We start from the raw sequence: 19460 nt of genomic DNA, 5'->3' as shown, positions 1-19460 counted from the left end.
CTTTATACTTACTAGTTGTCTTGTATTTACTCAAAGATGCTGCCAAGTGTCAATTATATTTAATGCCTTCACCAATGTAGCCTAAAATCCTGCATTTGGAAGACAAAAATTTTCTTCTCATTCTGGGAAAAAAAGAGGGAACTTTTCCCATAATTTTTTAAAATAGTTTAACTCACTTGACCTTGTACGCAGAATTATGTTTCTGTAAAAAAAGATTCAAGAGAAGCTCAAGAGTAACAAATAAAATAACGTGCATTTTATTAGAAAGTCTTTCTTCTCCTGAGCAAAAAGATTTACAACACAGCATGCAAATGTATTAATAAATTATTTCACTGTACAATCTGTACCCATGACAATAGTGCAACAAAACTAGCAGCTGAACAAATTTCCAGCATTTAGTTATTTCAGAGTGAACACTAACATATTTTCAAACAACAGAGCTTCAATGTTAGTAGTGTCAAAGCTTTATCAAGCTAGAATGATTAATTCCATCTCTGCATCTAAAACCAGTTGGACATCAACCCCTTAATTACTTACATTTCAGAAAATTGAGTCAGATATTTTGTCAATTATGCCCTTTTCTAGTTGGCAAGCTGACTAAAATGCAGAAGAAAATTAACAACAAAAAGGTAAAATAGAATCTGAATCTTTATATCACTGAATATGTCAGCATAATTCTAACAATGGCTTTCCTGGTGAGAAACTGGGGGAAGGGTATCCAAGAGCTTGATATATTTTGCAAGGTTCCTACTTAAACTCTTTAAAAAAAAAAAGAGAGCCATAAACTGACCACATGTGATTATACATGTAATCAGGTAACTGAGTAGACGAATAGCAAATTATGGCCATTTGCACATAATTGACTTTCATGTGCCATCAAAATAATTGCACATGCATCTCTGGTGCACACCTGCACATCCAAGTTGTTTAAAAATTAAGTTCTAAAAATCTGGATTGCAGAATACACTTTCCTAAAAGAAAATGATACATTTTGGACATTTGGTATTTGACAATATCCCTTTTTAAGGGAGGCAATACATCAGAAGCATGACTGTCTTTCACCTAACAGAACAGGGTCATAGAAAATGGCTAGTTTAAAGAGAAAACCATCTCATCATAAACTCCAAAAAGGGGTGTAGTAGGAAATCAACAACTTTACTTAGAAATACAGGATAACAAGGACAGTTCTTTGACAAGTAACCTCCAGTCATTGCATTTACACTAATACATTGCACTTCTAGAAGTAGATTCCTACCTTTGGCAAAAAAGCAGCATGCAATGCAGATTGATTATTGATTACAGCAGAGCATGCAGTATGATGGCAAAATCTTGAACGTCTCTAGGAAACTTGAAAATGAATTCAAAAGTTCAGATTATTCAAGTAAGAAATAAAAAGTGAAAAGCAGGTAAAATATATGTCCCATCTTCTTCCTACCCTTTATCTTCTCCAAGAAAACCAGAACAAGCAACAGAGGTGAACTGGAGATGGAGGAAAGATTAGGATCCGAGCAAATCAGGTTTGGCTTTATCCAAGAACTTCACTATTCATATTAGTTCACAACCATCTCAATTTATCAGTTAAGTTACAATGAATATATTGATAAAAACAATATGAAAAAAAAATAGCTGTCTGTTTGCATCTGTTTCCAAAAAGAAAAGACACAGGTGGTCTAATGTCTTAATTTGGCCCTTGCTCTTATTAATAGAGAAAAATAGCAGCAGGTGATACAAGAAAAGATTGGCAATTGCTATTCAAGCATAAAATCAAATTTTCGTGTTTTGTGTTTTGAAAGAGCTCAATTATGTTGGGTCATTAAACACTGAAATGCATGATGGTCCAACATAATCAGTGACAGAATATCCTGCTTGGCACTTATACCTACAAAGCAGCAAAAATAATGACCCGGTTTTAAAAGCAGTATTTTATCCATCAGTTTTATTCTATCTATCTGCAAAATGTTAGCACTTTGCTTCAAAGAATGACACTGCAAAGCACTGTCCTCTCTTGCCTTTTCAAGGTTTTAAAAAAAATTCTTCAGCTTTGATAACCAAAAGTTTTCACTGGAGTTGGAATGGAGGGGAAAAGGAAGGTAGATTTCATGCAAACATCACAGATGACAGAATAAAAGAAGAAACAGAAATATCTCTTTTCCATTTTCTAGTTCACAGATGAAAGGGCCCCATGCTGCAGGGCAGAATTTGTTTTCTACCATACTAGGAAATACAATTAGCAGAATGGAGGAAACTGACATAAAATTGAAGGAAAGTGATGTGTGGGAGGGAGGAAAGGAAGAAAGAGTTGTGCGATCTCTTCGGAGAATATAAAAACCCTTCCTTTAAATTAGTTTAAGCCAGAATGTTTTGTGATTCTGAAAACCTCAATTGTGGCCAAGTTTACACAATGAACCTCTAACAAAATCTGCAGAAATATTAATTTCCACTGGGGAACGTGTACACACACACAAAACAGGGATTCTTCTGAAAAAGACTTCTTTGACTGAAGTGACTCTCCACCGAATAATGCTGCCTGCTCACTTCTGATGGACTGTAGTGTTACTTTATTTATATAGTGCTGCATAAGAGAAGAAGGACATAGCTTGCCCAGAGGGAAGTGGTGTTTATGTTGGTAACTCGTTCAGCAACATCCAGAATTGCAATACCACACACCAATGTATTGTTAAAATGTCATTAGCACATCACGTTCCTGCATACTAGTGTAGAAGGGTCTCCCAAAGATAAAGGAATGTAGACCTGGTTTGATCTTCTCAGCTAAAGCCATTATTATGTTAAGATCGCCCTCTGCTGTTAAGTCAAGGTCTATCTTTAAGCTCCGAAGAGACTTAAAAGCCTTTTTTCCTTTTTGCCTGCAAAAGTAATGGAACAAACAAACATTTTTACAGTACAGAATTATTTTTAGTGAACAGCAAGATATTCCCATACCCTCCCTTTCCATTATCTTTTTACTTACGTGTCATCTTCTATGTACTTTATAAGAGTTAAAGCTTTTCTGTGAAGGACTAACAGGAACTGTGCAAGGAAAGTACTCCTCAGAGACAAGCCAGGTTTCAAATGAAAGACCTGTTAAAAGTAACAGTAGAAAATTAGCTAGACATGTTACATGTTAAGTTATATCATTCAAATTCCATCCTAAGAATGAATCTAAACTTAAGTTGCAGTTCTCTGAGGGTTCCTGCAGCAGGTATATTGAGCAGCCAGGCACTTTAAACTGAAAACAACTTCTAATTATACTCTTGGCCAGCGAACAATCCCATGATCTTGCAATTCTCCCTCACCCCTCTGCACTCCAGTTCAAAATATTTGCTGCTTTGTGCTATCTATCCATTCAAAGGATCACAGCATCAACTCAAGAAGTCTATGTGGGCAGCCTATGCAATTTTGATATTCTTGCTGTGTGTCATACATGCTTTGAAGCAACTTGCAACTAGCAAGCAATTACATTTCTGCACAAACTCATATCTATTTAATGCCAATTCAGTCATTTGCAGCAATGCAGGGAAGGATCTGTTTATATTAAGCTATTTGTTATGCAGAGCAATGCACTGCTTTTATCTTTTGTTCCTTCTAAAAGGGCAGCCATTACCTGATCTAGAAAGGCTTTTACTAATGTATCTCGATGCAGGACATCTTGAAAGATATTCCTATGAAAAAACAGGCAAAAAAAAAAATCATGAGGCAGCAATGAATGCATTATATTGGTGCATGGCAAAAAGAGTAAATTCTTCCAGACAAATAACTATAACAACATTTGAAATAAAAATACATTTCAGTGAGTTATTTTTAAGAATATAAGGCAAAGTGACAGCCCTGAAGCACTAAATGGTTAACCATCACTTGACTTGAAAATGAACTTTACTGTACAGCATCTTTATTTAAAACCAAAATAACCAAACCCCTATTAAAAGATAATTAACACACATTAAAGAACAAGTGCTAATGAAATATTGAGCAATAATTTTGTTAATATTTTAAACTTGCTATACACTGTTTCCCTCCCATGAAGAACACAAATACCAGGCGGTTTATCCTAAGTAAAGCAGTTCTGAGTAAACATAAATAGATTTTATTAGCAAATATATGCTAATATGTAAAGGCTATACTAATACACTCTTCTGAGCTATATAATTTTGAGAAAAAGTACAGGATCAGTACATACAAGTCAGGTGTGAAGCTTTCATCAGTATGGATAATGGTATCCTGAGCCATCTCTTCATCTGAATTAGCTCTCCAAAATGCTGTCAGCTCAGACCTCATATATCGCCGTTGGTTATATATATGTTCATGGCAGGGAGGCATCTGCTTCACTGTGTTGACATCCACATCTATATGTGTAGTGGGATATGGAGCATACATTACTTGACGAAAGGGCAACACAAAGCTTCCAGTCGCATCCTGTTACAGTGAAAAGAATTAAAGTCTTCTAGTTACAAGAAAGAACAGGTATCTGAAAGACAGTATTAAGGAAACAGACTTATGTTTTAAAAATATTCACTTCAGGAGCAATCTGAGGTGCGTTTATATATCTTATAAAACTGTATTGTTACACTGGATTAATGCCTTAATATAGATAGAAGCATTGGAAGGATCAAGAAGTAGTTTTACATACATCACTGTGTGGCTGCTAGTGACACCTTTCCAGTGTCAATGCAAATGGTACAACACTAACATGACATATTACACACACAAAAATCAAGGCAATATACAAGGCTAAAAACAGCAATAGTATAACCTAAGTGTGATTTTAAGCAAGCAGTATCCTACTGGCCATGGAAAGGGAGTGGCATGGAAAGGGAAGTAGCCTGTGCCATACAAAGATGGTTTAAATTACTCCCATTGTGGAATAGAGGGAGACTAAAATCTAGATTATGGCTTCTGGCCTGCTCCTGCACTGGCATAGACTCACTGTACCTTTCTCAGGGATTACATTTAAAGTGCAATTGGGTCTTGACATTTTCCCTTCTTTACTTTCTATGCTCCACCGTATTGATCTTCTGCTCCCCACTTCCAGTTTGACACATTGTGCTGTTGTTTAATAATCTAATTCTTATTTTCCTGTCATTTTACAATTGTGTACATCTTGCCTGGCAAATTCAGACTGAAACATCTTTGAGCAATATCAGTCTTATTTTTTTTAAACAAGCTTCAAACATTTCTAATAATTATCTGAAAGTACTTTTCCTAGTACATTAACCTACTGGAAACTAACATTCTTTTCTGCAAGCATGATTTACTTAGTGAAGGCAACTTAATACCTTTCGGATCAATAAACAGATGTATTCCCAAAGCAAAGGGACAATACAAACAAAAGTATCATCAAAGAAAAGGGACACAGTAGCGACAAGCTGAAATGTTAGCAGTGTTAAAAACAAAAAGCCACAGAAATAGGGATAAGCCTGGTTCTAAACACTGATGGCAGAAATCAAATGAAGAGGAAAAACTATCAACAATTGAAATACAGAAGGATTTTTCTAGCTGGAACAGAGTAAAATTTAGCTGTGCAACACTTAAAGGCAAAATGGACTTACCTTAAGCAATCCTTGTACAAAGAGCCCCGACTCATATTTGAAGGAAGACTCATTTCTACAGAGTCTGGAACACTTCCGTTCTGATGGAGTAAGGAAGAGACAGAGTGTCCTCACTATCTGTAATATTAAAAGTTATGTTTAAAAAAAAAAAAAAAAAAAAAGAGCAGACACTAGTGAAGACTGCACTGATTTTAGAACATAGCTCTGGACAACTTTTGACCAGAATTAACATATACATTTCAAATGAATAATTAAGTCAGAACAACTCACCAGACTAAAATAAAAATGCAAGTTATACTGCTCAAAAATGAAGTAAACTAAAATAGGTGTTAATGGATAAGTGTAGGCAGCTTGGGTGCATGGGGACCAAAGATCTGCAACCCACCGCAGGGGGCTGGATTGCAAGCTCTAGCCCATGGTGGGAAAGCTGCCAAGCCCTGATCTAGCAGATCTGTCATTACCCATACTGAAAAGAAAGCATGGTCTATGCCCCAAGGCACCTACAACTTGAGATTATGAACTGCTGAATGATCATAGGATGCCAAAAACAGCAGATAATTTACAAGTTCAATAAAATTCTTTCTTAAGAATGAAAAAAAAAAGAGATGCCCCTGTTGTATTTACTTTGCAAACAAATATTTGAGGTAGAAGTGCAAAAGTGAGTGCACCTTCAGAAAGACAGACAAACAGAACATACTTGCATAGACTTCCTCAAAATACAAGTACTTGTTCTTTTGTTTAATACCAGTCTCCTCTGGCTCTTTCCCCTCACACTGCAAACATACTTTCTTCATTCCCAGCCTTCTAAAACTACCACCTTCATCTTCCTTTTATCTTTACAATGATTACATGTGCTACATATAATTGCTTTTAGAGTTCCTCTCCTCTGATTCCAAAGTAGGCTCTCCTTATTTTGGCTTCCATCCCCAGCACTCAAATGAAACTGCTCTCAGTCTCCAATGACAACTTCAGCCAAATCTTAGAAACTGTCCAAAATTCTGAGCTTTCTTGACTTGCCAGCCACTTCATTAAGTGGCCAAGCTCTTCAGAAAATTTCATCTTTTCTTGGCTTTGGCAACCTTCTGCGGTTCAAAGAACACATACAGTTAGAAGCACTGGTGCAACTTTTAAGAGATATGCCCTTGTTCTACACTGATATAGGCTTCTCCAGCTTTTTTGTTTGTTTGTTTTAAATATCACGCTTGCTCAATATTATTTTCAAAACACTGTGATACTAATAAGACTCATTACTGCAGCAATGCAAACTTCAGGTGTCGCCCTTCTGCCACAACCCTAAAATAATGCTTAGTAGTCTTGGTCAACAGCTTGTCCATCATATTTCTCATGCATATTTTGTGACAATGAAGCAGATTTTACCTTTTATTGATTACCTGGACAGAGATGCCATCATCACAAAATTTTCAGTGTAAATCAAAACATGTGATAGCCAAGGCAATCTACTTTTTTCCCGTATTAGTTTTTCTGCAAGTCACGTAGCATCTAATTTGAAAACATATGTATTCTAAATATAGTTTGTATTTACATTTACATAGAAATGTAGTATGTTGCATCAGTGGTTTTGACTACAAGTCCTATTCATGAATTAGAACACCACAGTACTAAGCAGTCTCCTATACAAAGCACAACCTCAAAGAGCTTACCACCACTCTCCCTGCTGTTGGAAGCATGTCCTATAAATACTGTAGTATAAGAGTGATGTTGTAGCTGTGATGGTCCAGAAATTAAGTGGGAAGCAAATATTTCTTAGGGTGATCTCTTCCTGGACCAATTATGTAGTTGGGATAAAGTCAGATAAGCTTTTGAAGCAAGACATTCTTCTTCAGGTCACGCATTCATGAATGTCTTGCATTTGAAAGCTTTTCTAACTTTATCCCAACTACACAGTCAGTCCAATTAAAGATATGACTCTAAGACATCCTTGCCTCTTTCATATTAATATGAGCATGCACTATGCATGCACACACTTGAACAAAACTACCTCCCAGTTCTGTAAGAAGAATCTATTACAGAAAAAGGTTCCAGTCCTGTAAAGTAATCTGGGACTCTGTGATTACGACAACATAAATAAGAAGGAAAACAAAAAACGAAGTGTGGGAAGATTCCTTCTCCATAACTGAGGTTCTCTACACATATTACCTCTATGGAGGCACACTGTAGGCATCTTATGTCATAGCTTCACAACTCAGAACTATGTATACCAGTGGTCAACAACCAGTGGATCTTGATCCACTGGTAGATCTCAGAGCCTCTTGGAGTTGATCTGAGGCTGGGGTGGGCTGAGTGCCCGTGTACATGCATGTGTGCGCCCCAACCCAGGAGGTCAGTCAGTGGAAGAGGGAAAGGGCAGGGGCTAGATAGAAGCCGCCATGGTGAGGGACTGCCACAGAGGCAGGAGCAGGGTTAAGTTGAGTGGGGCCCTGGCCAGGTGGGACTTACCTGCTGGGGAGGTAGGCCCCCAAATAATTTTTTCTCCCTCTGTCTCGATCTGCCCCCCCTTCCCTCCCCACAGACTTACCTGCTGGGCAGGGGCAGGATGTGGTGGCAGTGCACCTTGGGTTGGTTTTAAATGCCAAAGGTGATCTCCTACTTAAAAAGGCTGGAGACCACTGATGTATACCAATGCAGTGCCCAGAAAATACTGTAATTCATATGTGCTATAACTAACACAGAAGAGAAAAACTCCTATGCCTTAATGGCAGCATATGAGTCATTAGATGGCAAAATCAGAAAAGTTAGAAAAGCTGGACATATACAAGTCCATGGGACCAGATGGGATACATCCTAGGATGCTGACGGAATTGGGTGATGTGATTGTACAGCTGCCACCCATCATCTTTGGAAACTCTTGGTGATTGGGAGAGGTCCCAGATGACTGGAAAAGGGCAAACATAACGCCCATATTTAAGAAGGGGAAAAAGGATGATCCAGGGAACAACAGACCAGTCAGCCTCACCTCAGTCTCTGGAAAAATCATGGAGAAGGTCCTCCAGGAGTCCCTTTCTAAGCACTTGGAAGAGAAGAAGGTGATTATGAACAATCAGTTTGGATTCACCAAGGGCAAGTTGCCTGACCAACCTGATTGCCTTCTGTCATGAGACAACTGGCTCTGTGGATACGGGGAGACCAATAGATGTGGTGTACCTTGATTTTAGCAAGGCTTTTGATACCGTCTCCCAAAACATTCTCACAGGCAAGCTAAGGAAGTACGGGCTGGATGACTGGACTGTAAGGTGGATAGAAAACTGGCTGGAGGGGAGTAATTAATGGTTCAATGTCTAGTTGGCAGCCAGTATGAAGTGGAGTGCTCCAGGGTCAGTCCTGGGGCCAGTTTTGTTCAATATCTTCATCAACGTCCTGGAAAATGGCATAGAGTGCACCCTCAGCAAGTCTGCAGATGACACCAAGCTGCGGCGGGGGGGGAGCAGATATGCTGGAGGATATGGCTAGCATTCAGAGTGGAACAATCCAAAGCACCAGTCCAGGCTGAGGGCTGAGTGGCTGGGCAGCAACTCTGTTGAAAAGGACCTGGGGGTTACACTGGACAATAAGCTGAATGAGCCACCACTGTGTCCTTCCTGCCAAGAAAGCTAATGGCATACTGGGCTACATTGGTAAGTGTGTTGTCAGTAGGTCAAGGGAAGTGATTATTCCCCCATATCCAGGACTGGTGAGGCCACATCTGGAGTACTCTGTTTAATTTTGGGCCCCCCATTACAAAAGGATGCTTTCCTGAGGTCCCTTCCAGGCCTAATTTTCTATGATTCTCCATCCAGGACTGTATTGGGAGATAACCTTGTCTTAACAATAGATGTCAACACATCTCCACTGCTTTAACGATCAACACCTCCCATAATGAATCCAACAAAATCCATGGATCCTACACTTGCATTTCTCAAAAAGTGATACATCTGATCCAATGCACCAAATGGCCTCATAGTAAACTACATGGGTGAAACTAGATGGAAGCTATGCACTGGAATGAACTATGAAAAAATATAAAGGACTGGGACATACAAATGTCGGTAGGAGCCCATTTTTCATAGAACAACCACATCCTTTCTGACCTCAATACATTGTGCTCAAGGGAAATTTAAAAAACACCCTTAAAAGATGGGCTTGGAAGCAAAAATCCATATGCTGGCTGGACATGAAGAACCAAGGACTAAACATTGATATTTACTTCATAGCACACTGTACTTTACCTGATTTCTGAAATTCTTCCTTTGCACTGCAGGTGATAACCACCCTCTTCCCTTTTGAAAGGTTCCTGACCTCTCATTAATCAAGTTTCTTTTCTTTGCTTAATTGTCTGCTGCTCCTGGGAATCTCTCACTTCCAATTTCACAGTCCTACACATTGTTTTTAATCATCACTGAGCTGGCTTCTTTCCTCAGACCCGACGAAGAATGCCTCGCATTCAAAAGCATGTTTAACTTTTATTGGACCAACTGAATGGTTGGGATAAAGATATCACACACAAAAATCCTTGCCCCTCAATTCCTCAACCAACTGGGGTACAACATCACTCCAACACTTTCAAGACAAGATGTTACTACAGAAGCCCATTCTGTCCTTTGAATCAAATGAGTAAGTTAGAGGACACATGTGGAATACAGTCTCTGTGGATCTGGAGAAGGAACCGTCCAAATGAATTGGATGCACCAGTGAAGAAAACCTTGTTTCTCTATCATTATTTCTTTCTGCAGACCTCAACTGCAGATGGGTAATTGAATTGACAAATAGCTTTAACAGGAATAAATTGGAGACCTACTGAAACAAGCATCTTGTCTGTCTATTAAAGACATACTGAAGTATAGATTCAACCAGAAATGAAATGAAATCCCCTGCCAGAAATGAATTCAACCAGAAATGAAATTAAATCTCCTGCCAGAAATCAGTAAGTTTTAATAGACATATTTCAATAGAGGCAATAGGGGGAGGCACGCTTTGTGCAAAACATACTTCCAATTCATATGAAACTGGCATTTCTGAATATTTACTTATCACTTTGAAAGAGTCTAAGTAAAAAAGAACTTCCCCCATTTGGTTTCTTCCCCACAACAACTAGGCAGGTTTATCCCTTATTTTTCTCAAATAACTTTTTTATGGATTCAAGCTACATAGTTGCCTGCCAAGTCAGGGAACTCAGGGAAAAAGTAGACAAGAGCACCATTCTTATTCAAGTGAAAAATCTGTTATTAGTTTAGGAAAAAGGTTTAAAACAGGGTTTCAAAATGATCTCATCTTTGTGAAAAAGACTTATGTAAAAGGGAGAAGGTTGTCTCCCATTAGAGTTTAATCAATCAATTGTGGCTGAGAGCACAGCACCTGAGAATGCAGCTTTCAGAGACAAAAAAAAATATAACACTATCCTGATATTCCTGGCCTTTAAGCCTAGTCCTCCTTCATTAAGGCATCTGGCCAGTACTCTCTATCTTTGGAGTATGGACAGCAGACAGGAAGTACCCTTTTGAAGGGTGACAGTTCCAAAAAGTCTAGCGCAGGGGTGGGCAAGTATTTGGGCTGGAGGGCCACTTAAGGAGTTTTGGTGAGCTGTTGGGGGCCCCTGGGGGCGGGTGGGGGGGTGAAAAGGGCTGCTGACCCAGTCCAGCGTGGCTGGAGGTGGGGAATGATCCTATCTGGTCCTGGGCCAGTCCACTCCTCACCCACTCCCAGGGGTGCCAGATAGAGCAGGCTGAGCCTCCATGGAGATCAGCCTGGGACCCTCCCCCAGACAGGGCATGCTTGGCTAGGCAGATGGGATGGGGCCACAGGCAGGGAGTGGTGTCTGAGGGTGTGGCCCAGGATCATGGAGTGGTGACAGTGCAGGGCCAGGGCAGAGCCACAATCTACTCCCCACACATCTCTGCCCACAGAACCAGTGCCCTTTGTAGGGATGTGTGGGGAATAGATTCCAGCTCTGCCCCTGGCCCCAGCCCCATGCTGTCACAGCCCCAGTTCCTGCCTGCTCCTGGATGCCACTCCCCGCCCACCCACAGCCCTATCCCATCTGCCCGGCCTGCGGGGGACTCAGGCCAGGCTCCATGGAGACCCTGCCTCCCTGCCCACCCCATCTGGCACACCAGCAGTGAGTTTGGGGTGGACAGGCTGGAGCGTCCAGGCAGCAGGGCTAGGTATAGTGCTGTAGACTGGCAGCAGCAGCTGGAAGGAACTACCATGGCAGGGGCTGCTGGGAAGCTGAGTGTGGCTGCCACGCTGCCCCCACCCCGCCATGAGCCCAGGAACAGTGGAACTGACTTCACATGCCATGGCCCAGGCTGCCCCACATGTCTGGGCTGGAGAGGGCAGGGGGACTTACTGTGGGATGGACAGAATCCCTTGGTGGATGGATCTGGTTTGCAGGCTGTATTTTGCCCACCCCTGGTCTAGCAAATGTATATTTCAACAGCAAGCTATCCACTGTAGGCCTGCACACATTTTAAGTCTGGACTGGCACGTTGCATCTCCCATGTCGCCAATGAAAACTCAAATATGAACTGAACTTCTAAAGAATTAAGCTATTTCTTTCATTTAATTGTATTACTTACGGCTAAAACTATGAGGAAATAGGATCAGAATGCATGGGTCCTACATTCGCATTTCTCAAAATCTGATATATCTCATCCAATGCACCAAATGCTCTCATGGAAATCCTATGGGTGAGATATAAGCACTAGGCACAATGGTTCTCAGCCTTCTTAGGTTCAAGACACCCCTGGTTAGACACGACACCTCTCAGAAAATACCAGGTCTTAACTTGTGATCATTTCTTTAATACAGCAATTCTGTCGCAAAGAACTCTGAAAGACCACAACAGGTCAGAAGGCTTTTGACACAATGGATTCCTAATTCGAAATCTCCGGGTTTATTTTATGAGTTGTGTAGGTTTTTGAATACCTAACAGTGCTCCCAGTACCCTGAAAAGCATCTCACCCCAGGGAGTCGCATCATCCTGGCTGAGAATCACTGCCCCAGCAAGCATACATTTTTTAATATACAAGTGGCCCTGGATGTATTGATGACTTAAAACATACTGTGCAGAAGCAATTCACAGTGGAACAATTGCCTTGGCAGGTAACTAGTCAGCACAATAAAGTTATACAGAATTTTGTTTGTTTAGTATTCACTTCCACAGGTAACTGGTAAAAAAAAAAGTCAGTCTAGATCCCATGAGTTTACAAATTATGGACAATTTAAATCTAATTCTTAAATCCTACCCTTGAGTACTGGCCTCAGCTTTTATGCTGGGTCAGCAAAGGGTCAGCAAAATGAAACTGGCTGCTAAAAGTCATCAGAACATGATTGATAAGCCCTTTTTCAGACTATGTCATCAATTACTAGTGCACCCAATTCAAGACTGATAGCAATACAGTGCTGTCATCCACACAATGCCAAATGCATTTACAGGCAATTTAAAATTTTACTGAAAAAAATATTTTGTTTCCCATTACCTGCTACTTCTACATTGCTGCAGATGTGCTAATAATCACTATCCAACCCAGTGAATCACAAAGTGAATTTACCTTATTAACTTTCTCTGTGCTGCTACCTACAACTACAGAGCAACCACAAGTCTGTAGGTGTGAACTGATGGCACTGCAAATTAAACAAAATACAGATTAATACATAACAGCCCACTTTCCAGCAAATCCTTCATCTTCTAAAAGCATGATTTTAATATGAAAGAGTCAAGAGCCAGACTTACCTTTACCAAAACCCAAATGCATTTTGGAACTAAAACAAGATTCTCCAAACTTAAGCAAACTTAACATGTAATATTTTAAGTTACTATAGCATCTAACTCAGTTATGTCTTTAACAGCTAAAGCATAAGATCATTCATTCAGAATCACAGAAACATAGGGCTGAAAGGAACCTCAAGAGATCGTTTAATCCATCACCTTATTTACTGGCAGGATTAAGAATGCAGGGTGCCTGTACGAGTACTGGGAGGCTACTCCGACACACTGTAATTACAGCGTATCGGAGCAGACTCAATGACTCGATTAATCAAGCCTGCTGCAGTGTGCTAATTAGTATGCTCCAGCCAGCCTCTGCGTCTCATGTATCAGCACCCCCCACGCTTCAAAATGGCGGTGCGGGTACTTTAACTAAAACTCGTTCAATGAGCTTTAGATAAAGTGCCCCCACCACTGTTTTGAAGTGTGGGGCACTGACACACGAGATGCTTCAGGTACTTTAATTACGGAGGCTCTCGAAGCTGCTCTAATTAAAGTGCTCCCCCACATCCCTGGAGCACATGTAAAAACACCCGCAGAGACTCTCTCCCAATGTTTGGATGACCTGTTCTTAAGGACCTTTAGGTAAGGACATCACTTTTACACACCCTACAGTTAGACAGCTTCTCCTCAATTCTCAAAGATAAGCCAAAGTAAAAAATCATTTATCTTTAACATGAAGAACATGTATTGTAGTGTGTTTAAACCACTCATGTGTACAAGGAGTCTAATCACATAGTCAGGTCTGGGCCTAGTAAATTAAGTAAGTAAAATACAACAGAGCCTTAATCCCATAGTGGACTTTGCACAAGCTATTATATCTCACTGCAAAAGAAACTAGGATCCAAGAGAGTACGTGAACACTAAGGAGCTCTCTACCTGTGAAAAAACATGTCTGCAGCTGTATTTTGCATGTTCCAAAAGGAATACATAACCACACATCTGAAGTGGTCAGAGGTTTTTTTTTTATGGGCACTTAATTTTTTTTTTTTGTTGCATTAAAATTAAGACAAGAGCATGCCAAGATTGATATTTTAAAACTGCACAAGTCAGAAGTCTCCCTTACCCCTCAAACATACAACTGCGAATAGCACAAAGCAGAATGCTCAACCTTATGCACCTTGTGGCTCTGCCAGCTTTGTTCATGGAATCAGTTTTATTATTGCACAGGCACATTATAAAAGAGTAAACAACACTCAATCTTGGTATCAATATCTTAATGAAAACCAGACATTTACCTATGACAATTATGTTTTAAAAGAGCAGTAATAAAATGCTGCATTGTCACAGGATCAATTACTCTTGCCATTTCTTAGTTGGATTCCCCTCCAGTTAGCCATTTAGCGATATTACTTTAAATATTTCTAAAAGTTTAGTAATCTCACAGGGTTCAAAACCTAGGAAAAAGCTGCAGAATGCTTTAAAATGGGATGTTAACATCTTCAGCATTTGGACTTCTATGGTGGTAATGTGAGAATGTTGACGACGCATAAAAAACCCCAAAACATTGCTACCTCTTTGAAGTAGGTATTATCTAAGTCAGGTGATTATTGATGGAGAGGTTTTAAGGAAGAAGATGGCCTATTAAAAAGCCTCTTAAGTATGGAAGTGTTGAGCATTATTAAGTCAATACATGTTTATGCAATAATTTACTGCTCTAGTAAACTGTTCTTGTTTATGTACAAAAAAAGAAAACTTATTTTAATGCAAGTCTGAAAAATATATGTAGATACTATTAGCCACCATTTCTACAATAACCTAGCCCCCCACTTTCAGGTACTAAATAACCCAAAATTTTGTTCTTTATTCCTTACATCCTTTTTAAAACCATTTTCAAAGTCATATAATTCCTTTCAATTTATCTAATGCAATTATTTCAGTGATGATAAAGTTACGTTTTGCTGAACGTATGGTTTAAGATTTATCAGTCCCTGACTATTCATTTAAAAAAGAAACAATTTTTGCAGTATCTTACAGATAAACATATGAAGAACCTATAATCAGTACTAGCAGGTTTTTTTTTAATTTCCCCAAAACTAACCCTTAACCATGAATCCAGGCAACCAACTGATGAGATACTAGCATCAACTATTTCACAATGGCATAAAAGAAAGAACAAGACCATACTTTAGAAGAAAGCCTTCATGGCAACTGTCCCCAATGTCATCATCACTTAAGACAGTGTCACTTATCTAGAATGCAAGAGAATGAAAAGAAAAGAAAAAGTTTAGATGAGGATATGCAATACACCAGAAAATACATCATTTCCTATTCCTAAAAGTATTTGGGGATAACCCAAGAAGATCCTGAGTCATTTCTGTTTTGGAAATTTTAAGAATTGAGTATGTTATAAACCACAAAAAATCAGTCTTACATTTCTGAATGAGGCCAGACACCAAGAGAGGAGTAGTTATACCATTACTCTATTCCTCCTCCACTTAAAAAGGTAGACTGTTTCCAACACAGCATTTTCCTAGTACACTATCCAGAATAGTTTGTACTGGCCCCAGTGAAGCTGTTTCCTTAGGAACACTGCCCCACATTCTAATGGATCTCAATATTAAGATCTACTCCTTTGCTGCAATATTATTGCCAGTGGAATATTCTTTCCTCTCCCTTCATAAAAAGAATACCACCATTCAACAGCCATTTTAGCTAGAGTGCTGATCAAAATTGCTGCTAATGCTGTGATAATTCATGGGGCATAAACTATTACCAAAAATACCATTTAGGAGAGCTTTCTTGCACCAAACACTCAAAATGGATAATGATTTCTGGGAACAATGATTTATTTTACCAAAGGCAGCACTAAATAGGAAGGGCAGAGGTGCTTCCTTTTCAAAATGCAGCTAACATAAGAACTTACATCTATTTCTTCTGGAACACTATGTGATTTCATAGATGAAAGGAGTTCCATTACAGGGATAACTTCTCCTGTCAGCATTGGAATGATGCTCTGGCCCTGGGCAATAAATAAAGTGTTGTGAAGTAAAAGCATAGCATGCAAGATAGAAAGCTACTAGCCATAGTGCAACACCAACAAGTCATGTAAGTTTACTTTTCTGTTTTGGGGAAGGCAAATGATACATATGTTCAACGCTAGTGAAACAGAAGCAAACAGCTGATTATAAACCAGTGGTGGGCAATTACTTTGGCTGGAGGGCCTCTTAATGAGTTTTGGTGAGCTGTGGAGCACCACATGGGTAGCCCCACCCTGGTCACCATATTGGGACTGGAAGTCCTGCCCCCTAACCCCTGACCTTTGCCACCAGAAGTCCCTCCCCTTGCCCTCAAGAAATACTACTTTTGGGAATGGAGGGTTGCCATTTTGGAACCAGAAAAAAACCAAATCATGCACTAAAAGTTAAACACCTACTATAACATATTTTAATTTTATTACAAAAAATGTCATGATTTGTGCTTACATACTATATATGGAAGGAAATGTATAATAACTCAAAAAGAAAGTCTTACCCTTATATATACATTGTTTGTGTGTGTGTGTGTGGTGGGGGGGGGGTGTTGGGGAAGCGTGTGCATGTATGGTGGGCTGTGGCTGTGTGTGAGGGGGGCATAGGGTATGTTGGGGGTATGTATACGTGAGGGATTGTGGGGGCAGGGATGTGAGTGTGTGAGGCTTGTGTGAAGAGAGGGGGTGGGAACCCCACACACACTCCCACCTCCCCACTCCCTGGCTGTGCTCAGCACCCACTGCCTGCAGCTCCTGCACTCATGCAGCACTGGGCGAAGCCCAGCACTGGAGTTGGCTGCCTTGGCAGCCTTCTGCTGTGCAGGTCCCAGGACTCTGCCAGAAATAGAGGGGAGCCCTGGCCCCTGCTCCCCTGTGAAGTCCTGGGACCTGCACAGCATGGTGACAGGAAGGCAGCTGGCTCCCGCACGGGACTTCTTCCCCTAGTGCCATGCGAGCATTGGACCTGCAACCATGCCATGCAGAGCGCCTGTGATAGAGGTGGACCAGGGAGGCTGCACTACTCACTCCCATGCACAACTCTGACCAGAGCCACAAGACACTGGGCATCAGTACCTGCATGGGGCATGAGTATCCCAAGTGTCCCTGTCTGCTGCTGGCAGCCCGCAGGGCCTGTGCACCATGGGGGGTGGAGGGGAGGGGGAAGTGTGTGCACAGTCCCTTCCCCCTCATACCCCCCCCCTGCCCAGCCGAGCTACACGCTCCCGCCACCCCCCTGGGCAGAGGCTCCACACTCCCTGCCCCCACCCAGCTGTAGTCCACCCCACCCCCATCACTTTCTTAGCTGCTGCCCAGAGCAAGGGGGATGCCAGGGGAACTGAGCAGTTTCCCTGGGGTGGCTGCATGCTGGCCAGGCCAGGCCCTTCTGCCCATGAGGGTGGGAGCAAGGCACAATAGGGTATGTTGAGAAGTGTGTGTATATGTGTGTTCCTCAATCCCACCATCGTGGGAGGAAGGGCTGGGCTGGATACAATTTGCTGGTGGGTGCCCATGGGCTGGATGAAAGTGCCTGGTGGGCTGGATGCAGCCTGCGGGCCGTATTTTGCCTGCCCGTTATAACCTGTTATGTTAATCTTCTGAATGAATTTTGATTGGCTCAGACAAGACATACACAATTTGATCATTTTACCAGAGTGTACCACAAATGCAGTTATTGGCTAGTTTTACAATCCCAAAATTAGATGTTCTAGAGAAGCAGACAAATACATTTTCATTCAATAATTACATGCAAAATGATTTCTGCTATCTTTCCTTTACAAAGAACTAGGGTCACATTTTCAGATTGAGGAAGTCCCTTTATCTCATACCTGCAGTCTACAACCACATCTCTGTTTCAAAAGGAAGGCCTCCAAGCATCAGCTTTGTATCCTCACACGTTAATGACCTAGGAAAAACCTACCTTTGACAAGGAGAACGTATAAATCTATGGAAGCTGTCAACTTCAGAGATTTTCAAGTACAAATAAGTGGTTTCCCTTATCTGAAAGATAATATTCTTCATAGATTTTTCACTTTACCCATAACGTGATGGGAAATATTTTCCTTCAATATGTTCATAGTTTCCAACATCATATCTTCACAAAGATTGCCTCCTGTGCATTGCAGGCCACTCAGCCAGTCCAAGGCATCTTTCTGGATCTCAAAAATAAGCAGCAGCACCAACTTCTAGAATCCAATAAAATAGTTTTTTGACGGTGTGCTGTATGCAATCAGTCGCTCTTACCTGATCCTCCATTCTCTCTGTGCCTTCCAAGACAATCTTCTGGAAACCTTCTTGCCTCTCCTGAGCAAGAGAAGCAGTTACTTTTCAGAAAAATTATAAAAGCCTTGGTACGTCTACACACATATGCACGCAAGTATCAACTGGTAAAACTTTCTTCCCTGTAGAGTCATGCTTCTTTGATTCACATTTTGATGTTCAAGACTTTTTCCCTTTACAGAGTTCACAGTAGTGACAAGAGAAGCCATTTTATACTATATAAAAGCTCCCTGCCTACCCATTAATAAATCTTTAACTTGTTTGGAGGTAGGTGTAAATAAGACCAAAAACATCCTTTGCTCCCAAATTTAAAAAGAAAAATGAAAAAAGATGTAAAATTCATCCATGATGATTTTCAATTTTTAGTTGAAAAGGAATAGTTTGATCTGTCCCATCACACGGCAGCACAGATCTTTTGGAAGAAGCTGATTTACTTTCTACAAAAGGATGTATTCTCACATTAGAGACAATGAGAAAAAAGAAGTCTTTAAAGCATCTCAACTTTTCTAAAACTAAGCACTGAAGATCTCCATGCAAGGTTCAAGTTACATCACAGAATACACAGGAGGTCATGTTACTGGCTCAGTGGGAATCCCATGGCTTCAAGTATTCGGAAGTTTAGAAGAGAACATAATCAAAACATAGCTTATTACAACAGTATGTCACGCCATCTGGTACGTAACCTTGGCCCTAATGAATGGTAGCATCAGTCAATACACTATCCCAGGCAAAGATTCTACAAGATCCAAAGATATTGTCTTACAGAAACTGAAGAGTTGCCATGTCTTTAGCAGGTTTACTCATTAGCCTCTTATTAGTGAGCTACTTGAGGCTGATCAGCTGCAATGGGAATAGAAAAAACAGGCAACTCCTTACAACATACAAATAAAGAATGAGCTGACTTCAGCAG

The 19460-nt window shown here is 40.5% G+C and overlaps 1 protein-coding gene across 7 annotated transcripts in view; it reads right to left on the bottom strand.

Moving 5' to 3' along the window:
- Positions 1-244: 244 nt before the first annotated feature.
- The window catches only part of CUNH9orf72 (chromosome unknown C9orf72 homolog), a 24846-nt gene continuing 5630 nt past the window's right edge, over positions 245-19460 (bottom strand). For 3 of the 7 annotated variants that reach the window (XM_006026073.3, XM_025206965.1, XM_025206964.1), the window contains 9 exons: positions 18515-18574; positions 16169-16264; positions 15430-15494; positions 13088-13160; positions 5544-5660; positions 4175-4410; positions 3602-3659; positions 2969-3078; positions 245-2864 (listed from right to left, as the gene is read on the bottom strand). In XM_006026073.3, the coding sequence (XP_006026135.1) occupies positions 2678-2864; positions 2969-3078; positions 3602-3659; positions 4175-4410; positions 5544-5660; positions 13088-13160; positions 15430-15494; positions 16169-16264; positions 18515-18574 (1002 nt within the window). In that variant the 3' untranslated portion in view covers positions 245-2677. Of the gene's footprint in view, positions 2865-2968; positions 3079-3601; positions 3660-4174; positions 4411-5543; positions 5661-6920; positions 7044-13087; positions 13161-15429; positions 15495-16168; positions 16265-18514; positions 18575-19460 lie in introns of those variants that run through there. The other 4 variants (XM_014521054.2, XR_003094629.1, XR_003094628.1 and 1 more) reach the window with 4 other exon arrangements.

This window comes from Alligator sinensis, unplaced genomic scaffold (assembly GCF_000455745.1).
Source record: "Alligator sinensis unplaced genomic scaffold, ASM45574v1 scaffold940_1, whole genome shotgun sequence".
Classification (NCBI taxonomy): domain Eukaryota; kingdom Metazoa; phylum Chordata; order Crocodylia; family Alligatoridae; genus Alligator; species Alligator sinensis.
The sequence above is the reverse complement of the archived record's forward strand: the minus strand, read 5'-3'. Positions and strand labels throughout refer to the sequence as shown.